Source organism: Synchiropus splendidus, chromosome 9 (genome assembly GCF_027744825.2).
Source record: "Synchiropus splendidus isolate RoL2022-P1 chromosome 9, RoL_Sspl_1.0, whole genome shotgun sequence".
Taxonomy (NCBI): domain Eukaryota; kingdom Metazoa; phylum Chordata; class Actinopteri; order Syngnathiformes; family Callionymidae; genus Synchiropus; species Synchiropus splendidus.
Genome location: NC_071342.1, coordinates 7,553,459 through 7,569,017, shown reverse-complemented (window position 1 = coordinate 7,569,017; position 15,559 = coordinate 7,553,459). Strand labels below are relative to the sequence as shown.

The window sequence follows — 15,559 nt, the reverse complement described above, 5'->3', positions numbered from 1 at the left end:
CTTCACCCAGGCAAGAGCTCCAGGATACATGTATTGTCAAAGCTTAGTTAGTAAGCAGCAATTCTAGTTATCTGAAAGAGAAAAAAAAACGTTCTTTGAATCTTAAAAACAGATGCTCATTTCATTTTCAAAAACAAGGAAAGGATCATTTTGGTCTTAATGCACTCTTTAGGTCGCTGGCATTCATTTAATTTCGCCAAGTAAATACACCTTACTAGAGCATGCTCTTGTTTACATTGTACGCCCGGATACTTTAACAGTTTGACAAGTAAGACATTCTGTTTCTGAATGGAGTTCAATACTGCTGTGTTCCAAAAAAAAAATGCTTTTGTGTCCACCCCACTTCCTTGTTGGCAACAGAGCCGCGGAAAACTTCACTGAAACATGTTGAAGTCATTCAATAATTCCCATGGAAGGAAAGAAAAATCCCACTGAGAGACCTTCAAACGTGTTTCTATGGAGATGGAGTGAAAACAACATAAATATTTGCAGAATCACACTTGAGATTAAACTGAAAGCATGGTATTCATGCTGGCAGGGCTGCATGTGGGCAATGGCATCAAGTCAGAAAGCCTCTGGTGAACAGAGAGCGGAATGAGAAGTGTAGATTTTCATCATGTGGAGAAGCGGGTAGAGTGTTTTCATATCAACTGGACCTGACACCTTGGAGGCACAGTTGAAGATGATGAAAAAAAAATCACATTTTAGTCTTGTATATTTGTCATCTCTTTGTGTGTTCCATGAACAGAATTGTGTTATGGTGTAAGAGATTTAAAGCAAATGCTTATAGCTTCACTTACTTCCTTATTTTGTCATTGCTTCATGCCATCAATGCTTTAGCCTATATCAGACCTGGGCAAAGTGCGGCCCGGGGGCCAAATGCGGCCCTTTGACTGTATTTATGTGGCCCTCCTGGAGTCAGAGCAAAACTATAAAACTGACATTGTTGTTGTCTCTGACATTTTGTCTTATGGATTGTTTTTTGTTTATTATGATGTAACTGAAACATAACCTTCTTGTTTAATTATTTTTTCTAAATCTTCTCTCGTGGCTATTTTAGGAGCATTTCTTGTCCCTTAAGTAAATTTTGAAATGTATGAGCCACATTGACAATCTTTAAATGGAATGTGGTTTAAATTAAATAAAACACAACAAACCAACAGTTTCTATGCATTTTTACAGTGTAGATTCATAATCACACATGATTTTTATTTTCTATTTTCTCTTGTCCTCCTCTCTTTGTGTTTGACGGCCCTTCTCAACGGTCACAATATATAACCCGGCCCCTTGGGAAATTTAATTGCCCACCTCTGGCCTATATCATTCAACTGGACACCATTTGCACATTTTTGTCATCATCTGTCTATCTATCTATATATATACGTATATAATTTTTGAAGCTTTAATAAATAATATTGCGGATTTGAAGTTTCCATTTGGAGATTGGTTCACATAGAATTATTTCCTAAACTTTCCAAACTTGTATTAAAAGAAGAAGGGACAATCTGGCAAACATAGAAAAACATTGCTTCTTTTAATGCTCGATAGAATATTAAGGATGTCTCACCGCATGGGAAAGTTCCTGCGAGCAGTGGAACAACCTATCAACATCCAGACAGGATATCCAGAGGCTTGTAAAAATCCCGGCAGTAATTCAAGTAAAGCTCGCATGTGTTTACACAACAGCATGCCTCGACATCACCAGCTCCCATTGGCTGATCGTCCAGTCTACCAATTAGTATCAAGCTTGGCAGTCGTTAATGACACCATTGAGAGAGGAAACTTCTCTCCCAGCAGAAGTCATGGACTCGTGTTTGCTTATTTTGGCTGGGGGTCGTAATCAAGAGCCCGAGGACCCCAGGCTCTTCTGGAGCTCAATTAGTCGACATGCCTCACAACATAAAAAATGGTGACTGTTAACCTGTGGCAGCAGACCAAACTTAGTATATTATTTAAAAAAAAGGGACAAAAAATGTTTAATGACCTCAGCTTTCATTTCATATTGAATATATTACTTGCATTATAGTCTAATACATGAGGCATTCAGCCACTTAAAAGCTTCAACTCTTTTCCCAGGCTATTTTGAGTGCATAAAAAAAGTTGTCCCAAAGCAACCCAAATGGTGATGTAAGCAGGATATCACATTATCAAACGTTTATATCAAGTCCACACAAAGGCAGCAGAAGAAATTAGATTTCACATGGTCTGACTTTTTATTTGGGGACAAGAAGCACTACATTTATGAGTCACATCTTTTAATCTGTCTTTGTATTTCACAGATTCAGTGTCGATTCACAGCAAAACCTGCATAAGACGCTAATGAAATAAGATATCATGTGAAAACATTTGATCGTCAAAAAATGAAAACAAAATGATCCATGGTTAATATCAGTCAGATGTTCTGTTGTCAACAAGTCTGGAACTATAAGCATGTGATTAAAACCCATTAGACTTCACATTATATTCATTGGCTTGACAGAATACCATGGGATAAAAAAATAAAATATATAAGGTAAACACCCTTCCTTGAGAACATACCGTGACAAACTATATCACGGATTGCAAGAGAAAACTCATTTGAGCACCAGTATTCAAAACATTTATCTGCTGGTGTCAGACATCCAGAAAACGAGTAGAAATATTAGCTGACAAAGAGGTAATAATCACACTCTCCTGAATATAAGTGCAGCTACACTGCTGCCCGTCTTGCCTCCAAATTGGAAAGTGGGTGTTGGCAACTCCAGCACAAATTCAAATCCTGTGAGAAAACATAGACACAAAAGAGTTAAAAACTTAATGTGGAACTAGTAACACAATTTATTTGATCAGGCGACCTTCTCAATGAGGACATATATTTTCCATGAGAGAGGTAAACACAGGAAAACAACAAATCAACACAAGACAGGTCTTGAAACAAATGCTGGATTCAACAATAAAGTTTTGAAAAAAAACTACAGTCCACTTTTAGGATGGTCTGCTACATGTTTGTGCACTTAAAGATGGCTTGTACTTTCTTCTTGGCTGTGGCAAAAGATGGCAAACACCTCCATTCGCCATCTGTGGTCCATTCAGAAGCAGAGTAAACATCTAGTGTCAGTGTGACAGATGATCCTCATGGCCCGTTGGCCCCCTGCAGGCTCCTCTGAGAGACTACACTGACAGCAACATGCCACAAATTCTGGCTTTTGTTGCTTTAAAATAGTCGAAAAGGCTTTTAATAGGGAGGGAAATTTATTCAAATGTAATTCTTGGGAACAAAGAGTGTAGACAGCATGGATTCAAAATGTTTTCTGTTTTCAAAATGAGCACCCAAGAATGGGCCAAGACGGAAATTGCCTAATTTATACCAGACAAGTGGTGACAGGTCTTTGTCAGAGACAAAAAAACAGAGATTAAAATCATGAAGAGAAACAGAACATGGTACAAACAATCAGGCAAACATTATAATAATCTTAAAATGGCAGCTTTTGTGTCCAAAATTGCAGTTATTGTGGGAACCTTTCTCTCTGCTGCAGTCAGGACTTGTCAACATTAAACCCAGGGTAGGAGATGAGCTGTTGGCACATGTAGGAGGGCGGTCCGACCCACATTGCTCCATTGGATACATGAAGTACTAGTACTGGCAATACAAAAAATGTATACTCTGAAACACTGACAATGAAATGGAAACCCTCCAGTTTTGACTACAAGGTTCACCACAAGACAATATTGAAATCAGAAATGCTTCCTCCGATCACCTTGTGAGTGAATGCACACACCTGAAAGAGCCAGGGGCACGGTGGACATATATTCCACATAGAAAGACTTTACAAGTGTCTTCAAATAGTGTCTCAAAATCAGAGGAAACTGTTGACGCACTTAAGCACACCACTAAATGGAATCAAAGTGTATTGATCTTTTACTGAAGTTCCTCTGTAAGGCTAATGATTAAGGCACCTGGCTTTAAGATTAGGAGAAGAATTCTGCCATCCATTAGGCAGATTGTTTTCACAATGGGTCACATGATTAGTTTTCATTATGGGGGGGATGCTGGGAGGTCACAGACCAGGTGGAGGCATTATCTTCCAAAATTGGCCTGGGAGGGTCCCACCATTATCCTGTCTGAAGCAGAGCCAGGGAATGGGGGTTTTCTGCAGCATGATGAATGCTAGACCCGCACACGCTAGGTCACACACTATAAATCCAATATATCGCATATTTCGGAATTGCAAACAAAAACCTTAAGGAAAATGACCTTGTCTCACCTTCGCTGAATTGTTTCAGAAGCTGATCTTTGGTCCAGTTACAGGATGTAATGGAGAAAAGGCCACCGTCGGTGAGAGCGCCTTTCAAAGCTTGCACATAGAGTTTTTTGTGGTCAACAGTGGTGTCTGGGTTTAAACTGACAGCATCAAACGTGCCCTTGTCGATGCAAACATCAAACCCCTTCAACACCCCATGACAATTTAGGAAATCCACCTCCTAAGAAGAGAAGAAGGAATGACAGAAGAGTTATTAACAGAAAGCCTTTTGATCGCTCATGTATCACCGGTATCTCAGCTAGTGAATAGCGCCCCCAGCTGTTAAGTGTTACACTTCACTTTTTAAATACATTTCTTGAAGTTGGATTTCACAGACAATACAGACCCAAAATTGCATAGATGAAATGCTCTTGTCCAGATGAACTGAGTCAAATATATAAAATATATAAAAATATATAAGCCTGTCACTTTCAAAAACAATGTAAGAAAGTGCAACCTTTTCAAGACTGACATTTTAAATAAAATTTTAATTAGATTTCTGGTGGGCTGTATGTTTCTGTCAAGGCCCCCACTAGAAATGATACAAATACAATATAAATAAATAATAATAGTTAATAATTTGAGGTAAAATATATCCTGAAATGTGTGAAAAACTTACCTAAGCCAGGATTTTAGTTTTTAAACATATTATGAGGAGGTGTTAAGATAGATTTTAAAAAATCTTTTGAATTCATGGAAATTCTTCTGTTTCAGAAAAGCAGAGGAGAAAAATCATTCTGCTGCCAAAAGCAGACATCCCTACAGAATAAAAAGCATAATTTGACTCACTAAATATAGCTCGATGCCATGAGAAAAGGTTGGTCACAGCAAGATGCAGAAGAAGAATGAACGACCAAAAATGGACTAGACCTAAACACTAGTGGACTGTGATGTTTGAAATTTCTATGTCGGTCAGCGACACAAAGCGCACCATCACACACCCTCTATATGCCCTGGTGCAGTCGCGTCAATATTGACTTCAAGGTCAGGCAAGGTGTCCAAGCACACACAGACATTTGTGTGCAAGTTACAGACGTTGTGTGCTGAGAGGAAAACTCACTCATCGACATGGACCTCACAGCTGAGCATGCTTTTAAGCCCTGTTTTTCTTGCATTCACATGTTAGAATTTGTGTTAAATGCTGCCAGTTCATCTGGGGTTTGAGGTGGTTTAATCTGAACTTTAGGCAAACATCCACCACCTTTTTTCAATCCAAGTCTCCCACCAGGCAAACACAGCAGAGTTTCCCTGCAACGCTGCCAGATCCACTGTATGCTGAGTGATGCATGACATGATTTGTGTTAAGTAGAAAGACATTTCTTTTCCATCAAAAGGCTATTTGTCTCCAGCTCAGACCCACATGTTTCAAGAACTTTTAAGTTTTTGGATCTTTTGAACAAAATAAAAAACGTAAAAAACATTGAGTGGTATAAAATACACCTGCAGTGGTCAATCACTAATACTTCATTGAAATTATGTTTCACCCTTTGGCACTTGACTACACCAAAACACAGTCAGAAAAACGTAACATACTGTAACATTCAAGAGGGAGAATAAAAACACAGCAACCAATCAAGCAAGATATCTACATTTTACTGTGACTAAATCTCTTATAGGACTAGGAAGACTTAATAAGGATGAATTTAATACCGATAATCCGTTAATTCATTCCTGTATTAAGCACATAAGCACTTGTGGTTCAGCAGAATTAAAGCCAATACAAAAAAAAAAAAATCCAAACTGTGCAACATGATTACAGGTATTTTACTCATGTTGATGTGGAATAAAATATGGGCTTCTTCAGTTTTGCTGGATTTTATGAAACACTGCTTTGCAATGTTGCTATGGCAGTTTTCTTCAACAATGCATTATATCTACACTCAGTTTTTTTCTTTTCATTTTTCATTTCGCTAAATTCAACATTTTTTTTCGCTAAAAATAATGGCAATTGGAAAACATCATTTTATGAGGACAATTCAGAAAATTATAAATAATGGCAATAAAAAACAAATGTTATATACTATACACAATACATTCTACTCACCTTCACCGAGATATCTAGCAGATCCTCTGCTTGGAGAACATTTCGAGCCAGTTCCACAGAAGCTGGAGAGTAATCGATTCCGGTGAGATTCTTAAATCCATGACTGGCCTGAAAATAACACTTCATTTAGGTGAAGTTTTATAACTTCAACTCACTTTAAAAAATAAAAATAACAAAAAGCTGACATGGAATTCATTCCGTACTTCCATATAACGTTCTTGCAAAATATTTTAAATCCTCATTTCACAATTCACGAGGGTCTGTACTATTCCCATATATAATAATAACAGGAGCTCTTATTTATGTATCAAATTGTTAGAGTCTCATCTTGTTGACAAGACAACTTTTAATAAACTGTATTCTACAGAAAAGTAAAAGTGTACATTACCAGTTCTACTAAAAAAGCCCCATTCCCAGTTCCAATGTCAAGAATGGAGGCATTTTTCGGAATCTTTTCTTTCTCCATCCATCGGAGCACACGCCGCATGCTCTCCTCACCAAACCTAGACAACAACGCAAACAACCACGGTTAATTCACAGTCTGATTTTAAAACTTCAGGTTCTTCACAGTGACCGATTTACAACCAGGTTGGAAGCTAGAGTTTGCCACTTTACGCCAAATAATCTCAATTTATACAACTGTTTTCTTTATAGGCAAAAAAATATATAATCAATATCATCAGATTTCAAACGAACTGACACGTCCTCGTGGGACATAACTCATCTATTTCATAAGCCTTGAACAACAGGTGTCCACTTATTTACTATAATATCCAGATGTAGTCTAATGGTTTGATCACAACAACACAATGGGGTGTTACCAAATTTCTCCGACGTCTCCGATGTCTTTAAAAGTCTCCAGCTCCTTTTGGTATGCATCTTCCCAGCTGGTGACAGAAATAGGTTAAAAGCAGCACATTCCTTTGGATTCATTCAAGAGTGTTTTAACTTGGCTTCGGTGGTTTGCTACTTACAAATGTCATGGAAACACAACTTTGCTAATGCTAACATCAATGTCCCGAAAACGTTTAGCAGTTTATAACGTCATCACATCATATACAGAATGACTGCCTCACTATTGTTTAGTCCCAAGTTTCGAAGGTATAAAATCAACATCGGAGATCTCTGGATCCGAGGTGTCTTCAGCACCATGTGAGTCCGCAGTTGGACCGGGCATTGTGGACGCCATACTACAGTTCCCAAAAGCCATTGCGGTGAAGGTTCAACAGGAAGTAGAATAGGTTTTATAGTTGCAGCGAAAAGCAAATAAAACGTCGAACAGCCACAACGAATTGCACACTTGGTTATTAGTTCCCAGTGTGAAAGTGCACAGAAATTAATAGAAAAAACGATAGCAATTGAAAATCCTAGTTTTTGGCACGTGCGATAACACATGAATTAAAAGAATCTCCGAAAACATCGTCATTAATCTCTAAATTCAAGAAAATAGACTCGGGTTTGTTCGTGAATGAATGTTTTGATAAATAATACGAAATAAAAAATGAATGCAATTTGACAGTGCCGCCAGTAGGTGGCAATGTGTAGGTCAAAGTTGTTTTTGAGGCTTTACTAAAGTGAGTGAAGAAGAGCAGGGCTGCTAGGGATGTTTTCATCATGGCGGCATCTATTTCAGGTTATACTTTTAGTTCTGTGTGTTATCACAGCGCCAACAGCAACTCGGATCACGTAAGTCTGTGGTTCCTTAAGTGTGTGGTGATTTGCCGCATGACCGATCGCCAGTGTGTGTCAATGCCGTGGTTAGCTAGCGGTGGTGTCGTCTATTTACCGGCGGGTTTGTTTTAACTGCCAGGACAGTAACTGCTACCTGAAAACACATCCGGCGCTTGTGTAGTCCGGACAGCAGAGGTCAATTGTTGAAACTCAGCTCTGTGTACTCGTATGGGACGCCGGTTTTCGTGTAATAAAAGTTGTATATTAAGTGCAAGTTGCAGGAAATACTCAGCTACTTTCCAAGCTAGCAAAGCTCCACAGTTAAGTGACTTCCGCGTATTTGCGCTGTCATGTTGACACCAAACCATTACTTCCCTATCATCCTTTTCCTCTGGCTTTTGCTTTCAAACCATGTTACCTACAGTTGTCGTTCTGAAAATACTGTAATTTGCATTTCTGCCAAACAACTCGAGGTTAGTTTCTTGTAACTGGTTTCTCTGCATTCCTGTTTGAGCAGGACAGCTGTCAAGAGGTCATCCATTTAGCTGTTAGATTTACTGGGCAATGTTTTAACTAGTTCTGTTTTATTATTAACTAAACTAATCTCATCATTTCGGCAAATCCGTTTTATTCCATTATGTATTCAGGTTTTACTATAGGACAGTAATGCATATACCTGCCATGCATGAAAAAACAACAACGAAACAAAAAGATTTTATCTTTAATTTTTACCAACTTCACTTGTAGCACAAACCTGTCAATACATTGAGAATAAATTAACAACTATTATAGAAATGTTTTTAATCACTTTAATACACTAATGTATCTTAACTTGTTTCAATTGTTTCATTCACTCAGGAGGGCTTCCTGTTTGGAGAAGTAAGACAAGAAGAAACCGTCAGCATCAGCGACACTCAGATTAGCACTGCAGAACTGGTGCAGGTTGTAGGTAAGATGTGCGTCTTTTTATTATTTATTTACTTTGCTTTTTTTTTTTTTTTTGCTCCCAAAATTCATTCAGAGTTCATCTTGATATCAGTGACTTGCTACTGACAAAACACTGGTGCCATAGTTGTTTTAAGAAGTTTAATTTTTAAGGACAATGTCGTACGTTGCAGGACATCCTCTGTATTTCAATGAATTATTATCTAGAGGAGTGGCAGTTTATGAGAACTCAAGAGACACAGTTGTTCATTTCTTCTGTGAGGTGTCTTTTACTTTTTACCTCCTTCATTGCCTGCTTTATATAAAATAAAACCATAAAGTCTAAGTCACACAAACTTAAACTTAATTATGAAACAACTGAATTCATCCTATGACCAATGTCATCTGTAAAAGCAGTGATTTAAGGATTGCATTTAGAGTAACCAAAGCTTTGTATTCATTAATTTAATTTATGTATTTAATGTACCAAGCCAAATGATAGTTATTCTTATTTCTTGCTTTGTGTCAAATAGCATGAATCGATACATTATTTTTGATGGCACGGGATGTTAACCTTCCTATATTTCCTGTTCTGGCTAGGTACTTCATCTCTAGAATTGTCATTTTTACTTGAAATCTTCTTGCTACTCTTACTGACTGTGTTTTGAAATGCATTAAGTTGTTTGTATCATGTGCTACAATTTCTAGATTGTATGGTTCTATGTTCATTTTTTACCCACATTTTCCCAACAGATATCCATAATCATGATCCTTGTGCACACTTGTTTAGGTGAGTTATTGCTTGACTTTTTGAGCCCTTGTCTTTATTAAACACTGGAGTGTTCCCTGGTAGATTTTCAGCATCTGTCAATGTTAAACTGTAATGTAATGTAACTACAATGTTGATGATTGCTTTAATGTGTTCTTTATATCCGTTATTGGACTCATGAGTAGAATGAGAGAGATTTTGAAAATTTCTGACTTGTCACATTTTCTTCTCAGTTTTTATGACTATGCTGGCAAAGTCAATGAAGAAGTCCTTAAGAATATTCTCAAAGATAGACGGAAAGTAAGTGAACATCTGTCTTCTGTCTTATTATTTTGTTGCTATAATGTTGTGCTAACATGCATATGTCATTTGTATCATCTAGTGCTGATTACTGGTAGTTTTACTTGCAAACACCCATAATTGTTTCATCCATTATGACACTAGCCCTCAAAATTCTGCATGAAGTACGATTAAAGTAAAAATATGTACAATGCTTTTTGTTGTCATTTTGTTAGTCTGATGTTGAAGATATGAAGTGGTGTTAGTGGTCATTAAAAGTTAGGAATTATGTTGGTGTCTTTCGTCATTATCGATTCCATATTGTTGTTTCTTTTATCGTAGAACGTCATCGGCTGGTACAGGTTTCGAAGAAACACACAACAGCAAATGTCATTCAGGGAACAAATCATCCACAAGCAGCTGACAGAAATGCTCGGCGTACCCGACCTTGTCTTCCTTCTCTTCAGCTTCATCTCAACAGCTAACAGCTCCACACATGCACTTGAGTATGTGCTCTTCAGACCCAATCAAAGGTAACAACTGCAGAGTTTCTTACATATGTTAGCACTGTGAGTGACTTGTCAGAGTAACTGGGCAGTGGAAGGTCAATTGTGCTTTGTTATACTCGAGGGCTCTTCTTTATGCTGTCAGAGCTCATAGTGCATGACGCAGAAATGTATACCTGATTATTATTTCCTTGAAATGCCAGTGTTTTTGTTCCCAGCTTTTGGGGCCATCACAAGTATGTCTGTCACATAGATCTGACGCAGAATGAGGCAATTGCCCTCAATTTTTTTAGGTGTTTAAGGAGAGTGGGGTTCTTGAAACAGTGGTATGGAGTTAGGAATTAGAAATCTGGCTGCGTTCTTTGGTGAGACACTTATCAATAAGGTCATCTAATCGGCTGATCTCGCTTGTCTGCTCCCATCTTTGTGTGTTTTTCTTTGTTGCATTTAATCTTAACCTGATTTCCTATTTGTAAGTAATGTTTTCTTAGTACATTTTTTTGTTTAAAACAGTACTTACAAAAGTAATAGCATTATTGTTACAATTTTAACATTTTTGTTAATAAATTGAATTTGTCTAGCTTGGTTGTAGATAGATCATAGACAAATAAAAATGTTTATTTGCAGAAAATTAATAATTGTTCATGAAAATATTGTGGGTGATTTGTGTTGAGGGTCTACAGTGGAAATTACATGTAAAAGCACAACATGTCAATGGTTTCAGCACATCAACAAATATCTACCCAATATTCCTTTTCTTGAAGAAGTCAACTGTGTTGTTGTCTTTATCAAAAACAGAGTACATTAATTGTGTTTTGCTGACTTTTGTCATGAATTTTATTTAAAAAGTTGATGCCAATGACTTATACTGATGACTGTGTGTCAAAATGCTAAAAACAAGTTTTAAAAAATCCAATCGACTTTTTTTTTTTTTTTTAGATTCAGAAGGGCCATTTTTGGTTAATTATTTATACTGCGTATATAGCACCCTTTCCACTTGCGGAATATTTTTTAGTGTGTGTCTGAGCACACTGCGGCTATAAAATCTTCTTCTTCTACCTCTCAGTCGGTTCAACCAGAGGATCCCTCTCTCAATTCCAAACCTGGGTAACACCAGCCAGCAGGAATACAAAGTCTCCTCCGTACCCAACACCTCAGTCAACTACACCAAGGTTATCAAAGAGCACGGGTAAGAGTTCGCCAAACTTTCGGCACGATTCTCTGACCATTGTGTGGCGTGTGTTCTGATCTTCTTCATTCCTTCTCCAGCCTGATTCGATTAAATATACACAATGTTACTGGTGCGAAAACCTCTCGTGTGATTTTTCATTTTGAAGTTACTTTAAGATGGGATCTATTTTTATATCAATCATATCTCCCAGACTCGATTAATTATATCTTTATTCAGGTGTTTCAACCCTTTGACCAATTCAATCAATGTGGTAATAATGATATTCATTTGGCTGCTGTATGTTATGCATCGTTTCTGCAGCGCCGAGTTCTTTGACAAAGATGGTGTAATGAAGGACATCCGGACGATATTTCAAGTCTACAGTGCGCTACAGGATAAAGTGCAGGTGGGTCATCTTACAGAGGTGTCATTACTCCAGGAAGGAGGTTATGGATCGCTTATAATATTTCTTTATAGGCAGTGTGTGGGGAGGTGGAACAGAGTGAACGCGTGAAGGAGAAAATTCAAGAGGAGGTTAACAAGCTTAAACAACAAATCGCTCTCAGAAAAAGCAAGACCATGGAGGAGGAGAGACGTAAGGTTTTTTTTTTTTTTTTTACATTTTACTGTTTTTTTGCTTGTTTTAAACAGTGACTAAAATAATCCCACCATGCTGAGGTACCTTGGTATTGGTGCTTCTCCCTTCTAACCGACCCCAATCAGACAAAGGTTTTTGGTGTGCCTTACATCCGGTGCTGAAGGTTGTAGAAAATCATAGTCTCATACGCTCATACCTGTGGCACATGTAAGCGGTCTATTGTGTAGTTTCGATGTGAACAACAGCATTTTTTATTTTGTTAAAATATTTAAATATGTTGTATAAATGACTGCTGTCACTTCTTTTACATGTCTTTGTTCATCTCCCATTCCTTTCCACAGGGCTCCGAGAAGCTCAGAATCCAGACACTCCTGCCACTCCAGAGGAGAACACGGAACTTTCTGAGAATTCTCTACTATCGAGAATTGGTTTCGACACACCATCTGCACCGGAGCGGCCTAGTACCTCACCCAATCCTCCCTCTTACACCGACCTCCTGTCCCACGATGACTCTCTGCTTTCATCCCCGGCTGCGCTGCTGCCTCGGCCCCAGGCGGTAGGCTCTCCTGGACACCCCACTCCTGGCCCACTTGGCTTGGGTTTAGGTCTTGGGGCCAGCCTTAATGCTGTGGCAGCTCCCAGCAGCCCATACCTCGGCAATGGTGACGGCTCCAGCTCGGACTCTTTAGACAGGCAAGCGGCGGGGCAGGAGGACGATGAGGAGGATGAAGACGAGGATGAGGATAGTAGCGAATATGAAAACCTAGTGAGCGAAGCCGCTCACATGTCACTGGTTTCTAACAGTGTATTAGCTCAAGGCCGACCGGCTGCTCTCAGTCCTGAGGGGGACGCTCGTGGCTCACAGACCACTTAGAGACTCACTTCCTGTGTTTGTAGAGGACACAATTCACTGATGCGCGACGTTGCATCTCAAGCAATCAAAGGTAGACAGACTAAAGAAGTGCCAGCCGTGAGAGTGAAAGGCATGCACAGGTGTGTGTTGGTCTCGGTCTGATCTCTGTTTTCAGGGGCAGCCTTGCTGAACCTCGCTGGTTCAGTCGGTGAGACTCACTAGTCGTTTTGTTTTATTCATATTGGGATTTCTGGGTACTAAGACATGGACATGTTTGGTTTCAGGTAAAAGGGTTGGTGTTCAAATGCAATTCCTGCCAACAGATTTAAGACAAGCACCGCTCTGCTCTTCGTTTTCTCGTGTCACACCTGCATCACTGCCTCCGAGCAAGCATTGTTGCACTACTTAGGCTTCCCCTCCAAGACGAGCCTTGTTAGGATAATCTGCAGCTTCCTGATATTTTTAATGTGAAATAGTTGACGTTTATTTTATAATTTCAAGAGATCTAGATTTTATTACATTTTCTTAACAAGCACTGTTGCTTTTGTCCATTTTTACATTCACATTATTATGTTGGCAATCCAGTCTTAAACGAATCAAACCGACCACTGCTCGGGTGCTTTACACCAATGATTTTGTTTTTCCTGCATATTCAAGTCAGTCATCATGAATGTCAGTGTCTTATTTGTCAACACTGAAATTATAAGCGTTTCGCTGCACTTAATAAAATTAAAGATTTGTTATTATTGTGCTATACCAATGAGATCATGTCGTACCACTTGAATCGTCCTCCTTAAGCACCATTGGCTGACCGCCGCTCAGCTTTTGTTCATTGTACAGGGTTCACAGGGCAGACACAATGTACTGTAGCTTTACTAATCAGATGCTAAAGGTTCCCTTTTCTGCTGCAACAACATGAAGAGCTACCATCACTAAATAATTCAAAAGAAAGAGTCTGTACATGGCTGCTACCTTCATGTCACACTGCTTGTTGTCTCTAATACTGCTGACCGTGAACGTATAACCTCTTCTTCCTCACTTCCCTATTAAAGTCACAAAAGGCTGAAACAAACTCAAGTGTGTGAGTTGTAATCTGGTCAATTATTTTTGGGCTTACCTTGTCATGTGCCAGTCTCAGCGAGGTATTAAATATGTTTGTGGCATCTTCTCCTGGCAGGTTCCCATATAAATGATGAAATGAAAAACAAGTAAATATGTCTTGCTTCCAATTGTCTTCAATTTACTGCCACCTCTTCGCAGTTCATTTGGCTGCCAATTGAACCATTTACTTTCAGTCAGATAGAATCTACAAAAACTTATTGACATTTTTTTCTTCTCTAGTTATTCTAGACACAGTGTTGAGTAACTAACACAACCTAAAACTCATTTATTTTATAAGCCTGGAGGAAAGTTAATAGGAAGGTAATAATCATGTGAGTGCAACTGTAGTAAGGGGTATTAAGTATTACCACCTTAATATAATTTGGCTATGAAGAGGTACTGTAAACACCCTTTTTGACACAATCTTATTATGAAAAATTGAAATGTGTGACTGCATTATACAGACACTAACAAACACCTATTATATTTTTTTGTTTATTGTTTACAAGAAAAACAACACTACGATTCTGTCATCATAGTTGCTTATCAAAGTCAACTAATAATATAATACGTGTTTCTAAGATGAACAGAAAGTAGAACCCTGAGCACACTGAATAATGTTTTACACTTAATACAGTTAAGAATGCCTTAAGTCTCCCACTTAAATATTTTGTCTAACTTGAAAGTTGATTACAAACTTCTAGTGTCTACTTTAAGGCCTTGGTTTATGCATTACACAGTCTTATGAATGTTCAAGTAGTGTGTTATACATGAGATCCCAGGGTAAAGTGTTGCTATTTTAGTTTAATCATATGATGATCCTGGGTTCTGGAAATGAGACTGAATGTTTAGTTATGAAGTCATACCTTCTTTTTTTAAATGGAGTGTCATTTCATGGAATTCTAAATTCACTTCTGGAATTAATTGAGAGCTCCAAGTGCTTGCCTTGCATTAGAGAGAGCGCCAGTTTAGTTCTTTATAATCCTGGTCCTGATCTCTTTTGCCGTACTGTGCATTTAATCCTGATCTGCTCACCAGATTGACCACTGGCCGACCACGAAGAAGCACTCTTGCCGAGATGTAGTTCATGTTGCGCCCTACATATAGCTTCCATTATCTTGTCAGTTGACCGTTTGCCCTCCTTGAACTGTTGCAAAACCCACCTTTTACAAACGCAAAGTCCAACTCCATGCATTTTTTAAGTTGTGTGTCTTTGATTTGAGAAAGTGTGAGATTATTTCGAGGAAGACGAAACATGCACACATTTGTGCGTCCAAAAGTGCTGTTATAGCATACTTACACAATTATTACGATGTGGATATAGATTTGTGCTTTGTGCGGGTATGCGCCAATAAATGAAGCA

General features: G+C 38.5%; 2 protein-coding genes across 3 annotated transcripts; one reads left to right on the top strand and one right to left on the bottom strand.

The window, feature by feature from the left end:
* Nucleotides 1-2,205: 2,205 nt before the first annotated feature.
* Nucleotides 2,206-10,532, bottom strand: eef1akmt2 (EEF1A lysine methyltransferase 2). Of its 2 annotated transcripts, none has more exons than XM_053875731.1 (6): nt 10,415-10,532; nt 7,146-7,211; nt 6,713-6,827; nt 6,325-6,432; nt 4,245-4,461; nt 2,206-2,758 (listed from the first exon to the last, which is right to left on the bottom strand). In XM_053875731.1, the coding sequence occupies exons 1-6, from the start codon at nt 10,438-10,440 to the stop codon at nt 2,664-2,666; spliced, it is 627 nt and encodes a 208-aa protein (XP_053731706.1). In that variant the 5' UTR covers nt 10,441-10,532; the 3' UTR covers nt 2,206-2,663. The 2 variants fall into 2 exon arrangements, with proteins under 2 accessions (XP_053731706.1, XP_053731705.1); XM_053875730.1 differs by having other exon boundaries at nt 7,401-10,452.
* abraxas2 (abraxas 2, BRISC complex subunit) lies at nt 7,894-14,167 on the top strand. The gene is made up of 9 exons (XM_053875729.1): nt 7,894-8,010; nt 8,854-8,944; nt 9,673-9,709; nt 9,922-9,988; nt 10,310-10,500; nt 11,540-11,662; nt 11,966-12,050; nt 12,122-12,239; nt 12,584-14,167. The coding sequence occupies exons 1-9, from the start codon at nt 7,939-7,941 to the stop codon at nt 13,114-13,116; spliced, it is 1,317 nt and encodes a 438-aa protein (XP_053731704.1). The 5' UTR covers nt 7,894-7,938; the 3' UTR covers nt 13,117-14,167.
* Nucleotides 14,168-15,559: the final 1,392 nt, after the last annotated feature.